The sequence below is a fragment of the Taudactylus pleione genome, unplaced genomic scaffold (assembly GCF_031769625.1).
Source record: "Taudactylus pleione unplaced genomic scaffold, aTauple2 ptg000212l, whole genome shotgun sequence".
Classification (NCBI taxonomy): Eukaryota; Metazoa; Chordata; class Amphibia; order Anura; family Myobatrachidae; genus Taudactylus; species Taudactylus pleione.
In genome coordinates, this window is record NW_028284614.1 from 4589989 (window position 1) to 4602405 (window position 12417).

The 12417-nt window shown below is 44.8% G+C and overlaps 1 protein-coding gene across 1 annotated transcript in view; it reads left to right on the forward strand.

The window, feature by feature from the left end:
• Positions 1-293: 293 nt before the first annotated feature.
• The window catches only part of LOC148517702 (uncharacterized), a 51767-nt gene continuing 39643 nt past the window's right edge, over positions 294-12417 (forward strand). The window contains exons 1-2 of the mRNA XM_088478367.1: positions 294-463; positions 2260-2291. Coding sequence (XP_088334493.1) covers positions 462-463; positions 2260-2291 — 34 coding nt within the window. The 5' untranslated portion in view covers positions 294-461. The remainder of the gene's footprint in view (positions 464-2259; positions 2292-12417) is intronic.

A 12417-nucleotide genomic window follows, 5' to 3' on the forward strand; every position in this document is an offset into this window, starting at 1 on the left:
GTTTTAAGTTTTCCTATATCTATATAATAAATCGACTGCTGATGAAAAATGATGTCATCACGTTGGAATGTAATGCCAGTCGGGTTGAAATCTGACCCCTGCCACCGTTGTAAGAGATGCGTAGGAGAGAGTGAGGGATTGATGATAGAGAGATACAAGGGGGAGGGAGAAGGAGAGGTGGTGAGAAAGTGTTGGGGAGGGGGTAGAGAAAGAGAGTGGTTGGTAAAGAGATCACAGAAGGGGGGAAGGGGAAAAAATAAATAAATAAAACCCAGGCGGCACCAGGCATTGCAGCTAGTTTAAAACAGCATGTTTTTCGCTGATAATCTTTTTAATTGTTTTTGTCTTTTTATCATGGATGTATAGAATGGAACAGAGGCAGCGGATGCAAGTTCAGTCGGAAACATGATTAGAGGGATCATGGTCTTCTTGCTTCCTGCTTTGTTCCTACTCATATACAAATGTAAGTATGCCTAATTTACCACCACACGTCTTTGCATATTATTTCCAAAGCTGAATTAGGACACTGGTGGTTTGTGGCCACATATTACCTTAATGGTTCCCCCAGTCATTGCCATCATATGAGAGTGAAAGTACAACTGTGACCCAAAGCCAAAAATGTATATACAGTATATATTGTTCTGTTTCACTAGTCTAAGGGTACATTTACTAAAAGTCATTTTTAGATCTGTTTTAAATTGATTTAAATTAAACCCAACTGACAGCATTTCAGACTGCAAAATCAGCTTATTTATTATCTGTCGGGTTTCAAATTCAATTGAAACCTGACGTCGATGTAAGTCGGATTTTGCACCTGAAGTTTAAACACGGCGGAAAACACATAAAAAAAAGAAGCACTGTACAGATCACTATAACCTGTGCACGCTTCTTAGGCTTAAAATAAATGTAATAGTTAACATTGTAAATTCCATGGCCAACCCTGCAACCTTTCTGCCTTGTCTTATAACCAGCACTGGGCTGAACCAGCTCAGGGCTTACACCATAGCAGGGAGACATAATGTAAACCAGCCCCAAACTGGTCAGCACTGGGCTGGCAATCCTAGGAATGTGGGGACCACAGAAATAAAATGGGGTCCCCCCTCTTGAGGATCCACCAGCTATTCTCTGCACACCTGGTGGCAGTAAAGTGTCAAAGATATAAATAATATTGTTCATTACTGTGGGACTACAGTTCCCAGCAAGCCTGCCCTGGCAAGCAGCCACATGTGCCAACAGGCCCAGACATTAAGTGGCTGCTGGCACCTGTACCCCCACTGTAAAGAAAATATAAACACAGGACACACACTGAATGATTTAACCATACTTTGCCCATATTTTATTTTTACTTACTGACAGAAGCCCGGTGAGGAGATGCAGCTGGCTACTTTGGGGGCTGGGCTCTCACATCATTAGGCCTCACCCCCGTCACGTCAAACTGCCATTAATCGCAGAACCATCAGGAAGGGGTGGGGATAAAATAACTTGGTTCTCAAAGTGCCCACATGCGGGGCAGGTTTGCTGGGACCGGTGGTCCCACTGTGAAGAAAAATATTAGTTCTATCTTTGACACATTAACCCTGCACCCACTGCTACCAGGGGGGGATGGTTGATCCTTGAAAGGGGGGGACCCTCAATTTATTATTGGGCTCCCTCCTTTCCAAGGATTTCCAGCCCTAGACTGATCAGTCTGGGTTGGTTTACATTATGGCAGGGTGACTGCACGCTCTGTGTCCCCCTGATATAGTGTAAGCTCCCCAGCTGGTTCAGCCCAGGAAAATAGGGGGAACCCCATGCCATTTTGTCCCCCAGTTTTCCTGTACCAGAACAGGCTGAAAGGTCCAGGGCTGGTTATGGATTTAGGAACACACCATTTGTTTTACATTTTAACTATTTTATTGCTTTTAAGCCTAAGAAGCCTGCACAGATCATAGTGGCCTGTGCAGTGCCTCTTTTATACAGATATGAGGAAGCTCTGTATATACATTATATGTAATGTGTACAGTATGCATGTGCGGAGGCGTATTATTGCCTAGTGACACACGTGTGCAGCGGGCCCCACTATTCCTTCTGCCGGCAGCCATTTTTTTGGTTGACATTTTCAGAAGATCTCAAAGCATCTGGCACACAGTGGGGTCTATTCTGGCCCAGGGACCCATGTGCCCCGGCATACCCTGCAACCATTATTGATAGGCCATTGTGTATGTGTATGTGTATGTATGTAAATGACAAGTTAATTTATTTGTCTTGTTCTTGTTACAGGTTGTTCCCTTCAATCTCATTAACTGGAAAAGGTGAAACGATTGTTGAATTCTTGCATCAAACATACTAATGAGAATATAATAGGAAGATCATAAATAAAAATCCAGTTACCCACTTAAATTTGTCTTTTATTCCTATGTTTATGCTTATACAGCTATATATCTTCTGTATAAGTATTATGCATGTGTATTGGCTATAAGAATCAATAAAATATGTATATTTCTTTTTTCAAAATGAGTCAATCTTCCTTATATGTTCTTATTAAAAAGTGAAAGCCCATCATTTCTTTGGGGTCCGGACTATGGATAGTTAAAAGGTCAACAGTGTTTAGATAGACACCAGATGTTAGACAGGCAATAGGTCGACAGGGACAAAAGATCGACATGAACAGAATGTTGACTCACTAAAGGTCGACATGGAAGAAGGTTGACAGGTACAAATGGTTGACATGGTCAAAAGGTCGACACAAAAATGGTAGACATACTTTTTGTTTTAATTTTTTAGGGTTAGAGTTAGGGTTAGGCACCTACTGGAGGGTTAGGGTTAGGCACTTACTGGAGGGATAGGGTTAGGCACTTACCCCCATGGTTAGAGTTAGGGTTAGGCACGTACCGGAGGGTTAGGGTTAGGCACTTACTGGAGGTTTAGGGTTAGGTACTTACTCCCATGGTTAGAGTTAGGGTTAGGCACTTACCGGAGGGTTAGGGTCAGGCACTTACCCCCATGGTTAGAGTTAGGGTTAGGCACTTATCGGAGGGTTAGGGTTAGGCACTTACCACCATGGTTAGGGTTAGGCACTTACCCCAAAGGTTAGGTTTAGGCAGCAGGAGGGAGGGTTAGGTACTTACTGTAGGGTTGGGGTTAGGCACTACAAGGGACGGCTAGGGTCAAGCATTTAGTCCGACGGTTACGGTTAGGCACCAAGGGGAGGGTTATTGTGATATTGTGAAGAGTAGGGATAGAAAAAAAAACATGTGGTGACCATTTTTGTGTCGGCCTTTTTACCCTGTCGCCCATTTGTACCCGTCGACCTTCCATGTCGACCTTTAGTATGTCTACCTTTCGTCCCTATTGACCTATTGACCTATTTCTAACATCTAGGATCAAATGTAATAGGGTGAGAGTTTAGAAAATGTGAGAGTTTTATCTTTATAATGGGAAAATATCTGAATGAGAGTTTAAATCGTGAGAGTGTTTTGAGTCTGAAAAACATGCGAGTTTGCACGTTCTCGTAATCTATTACATTGGCCAAGTTTAAAAAGTGTGAGAGATTACTGCTAAACTCTCACATTTTCTAAACTCTCACCCTATTACATTTGGCCCATTGTGTCTATCTAGACATTGTCCACTTCATTTGTGATCCATCCACTACCATTGCCAACTCACGCTCTACACACCCACAGGAAAAGTGGACGGGATCTGGTCAGTTTGTCTACTCTCCCAAAGGCCTAACCAATTATTAATTATGTCAGGTACCTCAATAAGTACACCTGACAGTCTGCATTCTGACTATGGCCAGGGCGCTGTATTTCAATACCTAGACTGAACCTCACTTCTTTTACTGCTACCACCGATGGTGATTACTGAAAGGGGCCGATGGTTGCCAATAACAATTGCATAGGCTCGGTGACACCGACTACCATGCAGTTAGCTGGTCTACCTCTACATCTAGCAATCATTAATAGTTATAGCATCACACTATCACAATTGCGGGATGCAGTCAGGAAGCCGACTGTCGCAATGCCGACCAACGGCTTCCTGACTGTCAAATCCTGGCAAGGTACAAATGACAGGTGTCGAAGTCCCGACGCCTGTCATTAGACCTATGCCAGGAGCCCGACACCCGGCTTACCAACCGAAGGTAAGCCGGGCGCCGGGCGCGGACAGCCGCCGGGGGGAGGATTAGGTTAGGGGCTCCTGGGGGGAGACTTAGGGTTAGGCTAGTGGAAGGGGGGGTTAGGCACCCCCGGGAGGAGGTTAGGGCTATGCACCCCCCTGGGAGACTTAGGGTTAGGGTGCGGGGAAGGGGGGGTTAGGTTTAGGCACTTAGAGGGGGGGTTAGTGTCAGGCACTTGGGGGGGGTTAGGGTTAGGCACCCCAAAGGAGGGTTAGGGTTAGAGGGTATAAAAAGGTTAGTTAATACTTACTTTTAGTAGCTTCGGATCTTCACCCCAGCCAGGCTTCCGCTGTCGGGATTTGAACCACCGGCCATGTGGCCGGCGGTAAATCATACTGATTCCCCCAATTGCACAAGGTTGGCAACACAAAAGACCATGCAGTTAGCTAGACTACCCCCTGCTTCTAGCAAGAAATAACCATGTATAGCGTAACCTTGCGATCTAATATTTTCCTCCAAAATTGGGTTCTGGAGCATATATGAATTAGACTAATAAAGAATACTTTATTTACAAAAAGAAGTTCAATGCTTAATTACAAAAATGGTGCAAAAAAAATTGGGTTTCAAGTTACATACATGTGTTGCAATTTCAAATAAAAAGGAACAAATTTTACAGTATTACATGCAGCTAGTCCGTGCTGGGGGCACAGCGGAAGGGATGGTAGAGGCTCTCAATCACATTGATCCCTAAAGTCTGAACCCAGATCAAAGGGTGCTTGACCCTTTTATCAGATAATTATCACACTCTTATAATGAGGTCACCCAAGTCTCTGCTGTCTGGTTGCTTTTACCATCCACAGTTTTAGGAGACATGACTGCATTTATATGCATACATACAAGAAAGGGTTTGTTGACCAACGTCCTTACATGTTAGCTAAGGGCATCTTCCTCCTGACAGCATAATTGAATGTACAAATAAATGGGGTTTCCTGGTCCCAGGACGTCCTCAGATATATACATTTCTAACGAACTGGCATAGATTCGTCCGCGAGCCCTGAGTGATTGAAACTTACTATTTAGCTGTGTGGATGATATTATAATACCACCAAGAACAGAACAAAGGGCATGGAGATTACATGACCTCACAGGAACCAATGCCTCTATATACAGTTAACCTACCATTCTATTGATCTGTGTGGGCCAAAGTTTTAACAGAAAATCAATAAGGAATATAACTTAATATGTGTCCTAATATCTATATCCTTTACAGGGCATATCTCATACTTGCTTTCTCTCCCAGAATGTCTGAGAGATTGCCACATTTGGTAGAGCTCTCCCAAACTCCTGGGAGTGTAGAAAAACTGACCAGGTTCCGTCCACTTTTCCAGTGAAGTGAATGGGGTTGTGATGACTCATCCCTCCTGACCACTCCCACATGACCCACCTGGATCTCACTGCCCTTGGTTTCCTTCAGGTCCCCATTAAAAAATAGGTAAGTATAGCAAATATACAACTTCATGGGGCCATAGCAATATTTTGAGGTGGACCCAAAGCCTTTTAGGTCCTCTCCCATCAATTACATGTTTGTCCTCCTCCTCTACTTCCACCACTGCTTCCACTGTTTCTGGTCAGAGGGTAAGGGAACAACAGTCATACCTTCCCATCGTAACAGAAGTAATCCCATGTGGCTATCACGCATTAGTTTGGCTCCCAGCTGAGTGCTGATACCGTACAGGGCAGCAAGATCAAGAATAACAGGAGTTCAGTAGATGAGTTCCCTCCATCATAACACCCTGTAGCTGCTGGTAAATTTATAGTTACACCTATTGATCATCACTTAATTTTCACAAAGCCGGTGAAAATGCAAATTTTCACCTGCAATTGTAAAAATGAAGGGCCATTCATCATGAAGGTAAAGCAGGAGAGATATCACAGATATCTCCTACTTACCTTCCTCTGGCGGAATGGCCCACTGTCCCCATACACTAGTATCACAGATATGTCCTACTTACCTTCGCCTTGCGGAATGACACTGTCCCCATACACTAGTATCACAGATATATCCTGCTTACCTTCCTCTCCCGGAATGGCCCGCTGCCCCCACACACTAGTATCACAGATATCTCCTACTTACCTTCCTGTTGCGGAATGTCCGCTGTCCCCATACACTAGTATCTCAGATATCTCCTACTTACCTTCCTCTTGTGGAATGGCCCACTGTCCCCATACACTAGTATCACAGATATCTCCTACTTACCTTCCTGTTGTGGAATGTCCGCTGTCCCCATACACTAGTATCACATATTATGTTATCGGAAGTGAGCCGATCACTTTGTGTTGTTTACATCATGGGACTAGACCAGCATTTTGCTTCCCTTTACATGTGTTGCTCAATTTACAAAGGTATTTATTATATTATAAGGGCACAGTCGTGTCCTTATATTAAGGCTGCATCTAAAAACCTGCAATTCTCCCAAAGAGAATTCGGGAGGGGGGGGGGGGCATGGTGTTTAAGGGGGAACACCTCAAAAGCTGTTAGAGGTACTGAAATTTGGCAAGGGCGGGTAGAGCTGTTGCTGGGTGCTGCATGCCAAATTTCAGGGCAAAAACATAAAAAATTAGGATTTGGGAGTAATCTAAATTTCCAACTATCGCTTTTTTCTGACATTCTCAATTAGGACCACTTTTCTGCTGTTCTCTATGGGGGATTTTTGGGAAGGCATAATTCAGGGTAGGGGGCGAATTTAGACTTGGGGTTTGTTTTATTAGGTAGCTATTGTGCCAGGGTATGTGCTTTTGGGGTTCAGGTAAATTTGAAAGTTAGTTTTTGAATAGATAGGAAATTTCAACTTGTTGCGCAAGCTCAATAGGAGCCTCCAGCAGGTGTACTCACTGTGGCTTCAGTTGGGTGCACAAAAATGGCCGTCATTTGCGGGCTTTAGCGGTGGTGGGCTCGGGGGGAAAGAAGCGGCCATTAGCTGCAGCAGGACCCGGGGGAAAGGTGCGGGGGGGTAGTGGGCGTTAGCTGCGGCCAGAACCCGGGGACAGTAGTGGGCCTTAGCGGCAGCGATGCAAGTTGCAGTGCAGATGGCGTGGTGCGGCAATATGATCTGGGGGAGGTAGCAGCACACATATGCAGGCTCGGATCTGGAAGATCCGTGATACCTGCTTCTGTGTTTAAAAAAAAAAAATGGTGTGGCCCGCCCCCAGAAAACAACCAGCACTGGGCTTTGGAGACCCAGTACTGGTTGTACTAAATACAGGGGACAAATGAGGTCCCCCGTATTCAGCGCAACCAGCACTGGGCTCTGAGCCGGCCCTGGTTCTGGCAATACAGGGGGAAAAAATGCGTAGGGTCCCCCTGTATTTACCAGAACCAGCATCGGACTCTTTCTAGCAGAGGGGTGAATCCACAGCCAGGGGAGCCCTTTCACCGGACCGCCCAGCCAAAGCCCCTCTGATCACTAGTCAGCCCAGGCCAGGGATCCCTGGGGAACAGGGGACCCACCCAATAAAGGGGTCCCCCTCTCCAGGGCAACACAGGCCCAGACTGATAGCCCGTGGAGTGGTGGGTGCTGGGTTGTGCATCTGTGACTCTACCAGTGGGAATCGGTGTGATTTACCGCCAGACGCATGTCCTGTGGTTCAAATCCCGATGCCAGAAGACCGGCACCAGTGAAGATCCTGACAGCAGCTAAGGTAAGTACTAACTAACCTAACCCCCCCTAACCCTCCTTCAGTGGTGCCTAAACCTAACCTTCCCCCAAGTGCCTAACTCTAACCCCTCTCTAAGTGCCTAAACCTAACCCCCCTTCCCAGCAGCCTAAACCTAAGTCTCCTGGGGGTGCCTAACCCTAACTTCCCCCGAGGGGTGCCTAACTCTACCCCCCCTTCCCCTAGCCTAACCCTCCCATTGGGGTGCCTAACCCTAAGGCCCCCTGGGAGCCCCTAACCTAACCCTCCCCCCCGCACGGCTGTACACACACGGCGCATGGCTTACCTTCAATCAGGATGCTGGGCGTCGGGCTCCCGGCATAGGTAAAAGACAGGCGTCAGGATTTCGATGCCTGTCATTAGACCCTTGCCAGAATTAGACAGTCGGGATGCCGATGGTCTGCCACTGCCCTGCACCACCTCTCCTGCCACTACCCCACATGCCTACAGCCTGTTCCCCCAGTGTATTCCAATTAGCACACAATTCAATTAATTAGCAGCTCCACCATTTTGTGAGTGACAGCAATCTCACTCTGTGAGAGTGCTGAATCAGCAGTTAACCACATGGTGTCATGGCATACCATATCTGTATTACGCAAGGAACACGTCCATTAAGGCGTCAGCCTTAATGACCGTAATTTCATTGCATTTTGGAGTTTGGGTGACAGAAATTCAATAGGTTTCATGAAATTTCAGGTCATGTCTAAGAAGCCTAATGGGACATGCCAAACCGTAAGGTTTTTTGTCTATGGAATTATATATTATATATGTTTCTATATCTTTATCAAAAAATAGATAATATTGGCTCACTATTCAGTTATGTTTATTTTATTGGATGGCTTAGTTATTGATCACACAGCTGTAATTGTTTGCATGATTAAGATCTGGGTATTTAAGCTGGTGTCCTCATCATACCCACTATATGCTTCTGAGGAAGCTGGGGGCTCCATTTACTAACAAGTTTCTGCTGTTCAAACTCGTTAGTGATAAAAAATGAAGGTTCGTACACACAGAGCGATATAAATGAACGATTTAAATGATAATGATATCATTCATATCGTTATCATTCAAATCGTTCATTTTTTTGGACCTTACCAAACCGACCAGCGATGCTCAAGCATGTATGGACGATAGTGATATCGTCCATCAGCCGTGCATGCTGGCCAACATGCTCGTTATCGAACAGGTTACTATAGGGACCCGCGATCATTGATATCGTATCGCTGGCTGATCGCTCCGTGTGTACAGAGCGCTTAAATTCAGTAATGCATGTTTTAGCTTAGTTTAGAATAGCGCTATTTCCTAGCGCATTATCCATGATGTCAGATTATTTATTTAACGATAACTTACCATTCGTATATGTAAAATGACTTCCCCAGGCACTGGCGTCAGTTAAACAGTGCTCACAAGTGCTACTCACAGCTCCGCTCGGCTGCCGCCCTGTAATGACAGGCAGCCTGATTCTCTGCTAGGCTGCCTGTCACAAATTTCTTCTCCATGCTGCCCGGTTAGCAAAGACAGCCACCCGGCGCCTGTCGGACAACTCCCCCTCCCCTGGTGCAGGCATAAGCGGGACCCCCAAAACATTTCTGCCGGCTTGGGTGCTGGTCCCATGGATGGCCGCACAGCACGCAGCCGCTCTGCCTCAAGCCCTCCAGAGCAACAGCCACCCACTCACAGTGAAGCCCCTACTTGCTTACACTTACCTATGCTGTCGGAGGAGGAGACCCTTCAGCACATCCTTCCTCCAAAATGACTCCCCGACATCACACTAGCTCCTCTGCGTTCTATCTGTGACACTGCACAAGCGCTGGATTCTAATCCTCTGATGAGCATGTGCAGGACAACTGGTTTGAAAAAAATATATTTTGTTTGCGTTATCTGCATTAGAAAAATAGCACTGAGAAGAGCTTTCTTCATTAGCCCTCGCACCAGGCACGTGTTTTAATAAATACTCAATAAAAATTGAAAAATAACATAGTGAACGATAAAGATAAATATCACTGCAAGTGGAACTTGCAATTAAGCTGATTTGAGCAACTACCATTTCTTTTGCAAGTTTGGAGAGGCATGAAGGCAGTCAGCATTAGGAGGAGGTGCTGATGCTTATAGTGCCATGTGGAGGTTTTTTGGGGTACCTCCAAGGTAAGTTAGCTCTCAGCTTTTACATGTACTGTTATCATGCAGTACATCAATTGTAATTATATGACCCAGAGTGGGTGCTACTATTATGTAGCAATAATTATTTTGGGGTGAGCGTTTGGGAGTGGGGCCCCCGGGGGGTTCTGACTGGGCCTTTCTCATGGCATCACCACTTAATTCACATAGAATACTCTTATCACTTTTCTATTTGTTTGTATATTATTCATGTTATTTTAATTCTTTCTCATTTCATTAACACTTATTGATTTATACTTACACATCTTTTCTTCATACTTCACTATCACCTTTTTCCCTTTTTCGTGTGATGCCCTGGGGATGGCCCTTGGCTGGAATTTTTTCGGGGTGCCTTGCTTCTCGGACGTGAACCCCTTAATGCTAGGGACGCCAGTATAGAGGAGCCTTGACGATTGGCCTGGCGCTTATTCATATATTTGCAAATGTATGTAACTAATACCTCTGAATCGCTATTTAAGTATTGTTTTTGCTGCAGTGTGCTGGGGGGCAAATCTCTTTTTTTTTTCTGTGTTCAGAGTAAACCCCGCCCTTTACAAGCACCTGTGTTATGCAATTAAGCTGATCTGAGCAACTACCATTTCTTTTGCTAGTAAATGGAGCCCTAAGTGTTATTCACTCAATGAAACGCGTTAAGCTACATGCCATATGCTTATAAGGACTCCATCGATTGTTACTCTGGACCAGAAAATTTCAGCCTCCAAGTTACCTCCGTCAGCCCTGTACCTTCTGTGAGACCTTCTAGTTAAGGACAATACAGATCCATTGTCCCACCTACATCTGGTAACACCACCTCTGCAAATACTGGACCTCAAGTAACTATGTTAATTTTCATTATTTTGGACTAAAATTCTATGGTCAGTCCATCACCAGGAACTGTGAGTCGGGACTGTTTGCTGTCACTATTGTTATTCTTAGTATATGGTTGACAATATTGTCTATTTTTAAGCAAACACACAAATATTTAGGCGCTGACCTTCTGGGCAAATATATCTATCAGTTATATATATACACATGTAAATATAGCACTTGTTAAATGATCTTAATAGGTTAGAATTTCACCTCTGGGCCTGATTCAGAGCCGGACGCTCTGAACGAGCGCCCGCTCTGAATCAGGGCGTTTTTTTTTTTTTTGCGAAGCGGCCTCTTGGACGCTCGCATAGCTGTGGGTTACCACCCACAGCTTATGCGAGCGTCCATGATGATGGCCGCGATGGTCAAGACCATCGCGACCATCGGGCTTGCGACGAGACCCTTGCGGTAGGGTCTCGTTGACCGCTAGCCCTGGAGTGATTTTGGCTCTATCAGAGAAAAAAACCCTCCCACTGACATCACTAGTGATGTCAGTTAGGCCAGCCCCAGACGGCAAGTGTTCCCATGGGAACGCCTCCGTCTGGGCAGCCACGCCCACCAAAGGGGGCGTGCTGTCACTCACCATCGACAGCACGCCCCCTTTGGTGCAAGACCCATAACGACGGCTTCCCCGTCGTTATTCGGGTCTCGCGCATGCGCACGACGGAGGCGCCTCCATCGTGCGCATGCGCATTTGGGCAACATCGACCCGCTTGCGATCGATCAGCGCTCGCGAGCGGGTCTGAATGAGGCCCTCTGCCCCCACACAGTTTGAGGAATGCTGGATCTCCCAAAAAATACTGAGAAGAATATAAAGTAGAGGTGTTAGAGGCGCTGTTCAAAATAAAAAAAATAGACATTTATTGCATATAAAAAAAACATAAAAAACACACATCTATAAATAAAATACTAATAATAAATTGGACATACTAATTGACAATTGGACACAAAAAACAGTCTATCTCAAGCTATAACAAGATTCATAATGCAAATTTGTAATATAGGTAGAAGATAGGTATAAAAAATTGAAATGTAAAAAATTTCTGCTATAGTGATACTATACTAGTATATGAGGGCAGTTCCTTTATTCTTAAATTAAACTGCATACCCTACTAATAGTCATTGACCTTTTCCAGGCTTCTCACATTTCTGTGTAATTATGAACAAACAACAAAAATGAGAAGTGAAAGGATAATAATTATTTTGTCAGCATTTACAGCTATATGCAATTCATTTAGAAATTGTCTTATGGTCATAACTGCTCGTATACTGTAGCTCACAGGACAGCGTGCTAAAAGCCTTCCTTTGTGTGTGATAAAGATTGCTCAGTAACTTTTACCCTTCCTATTGTAGCGATAGTAACTTGTTATGTATACTTTGAACTAATATTATTTTTTTGAAAAAAAAAGCATTAAAAGATGACAGGGACCAGGTGCATATAATTAAGCCTATCAATTCAGAGGTTCCCAAATCCACCAGTACAGTCCATGTTTTAAAGCTATCCATACTCTGCCATAACAGTCCATGTTTTAAGGCAATCCATACTCTGCCATTACAGTCCATGTTTTAAGGATATCCAT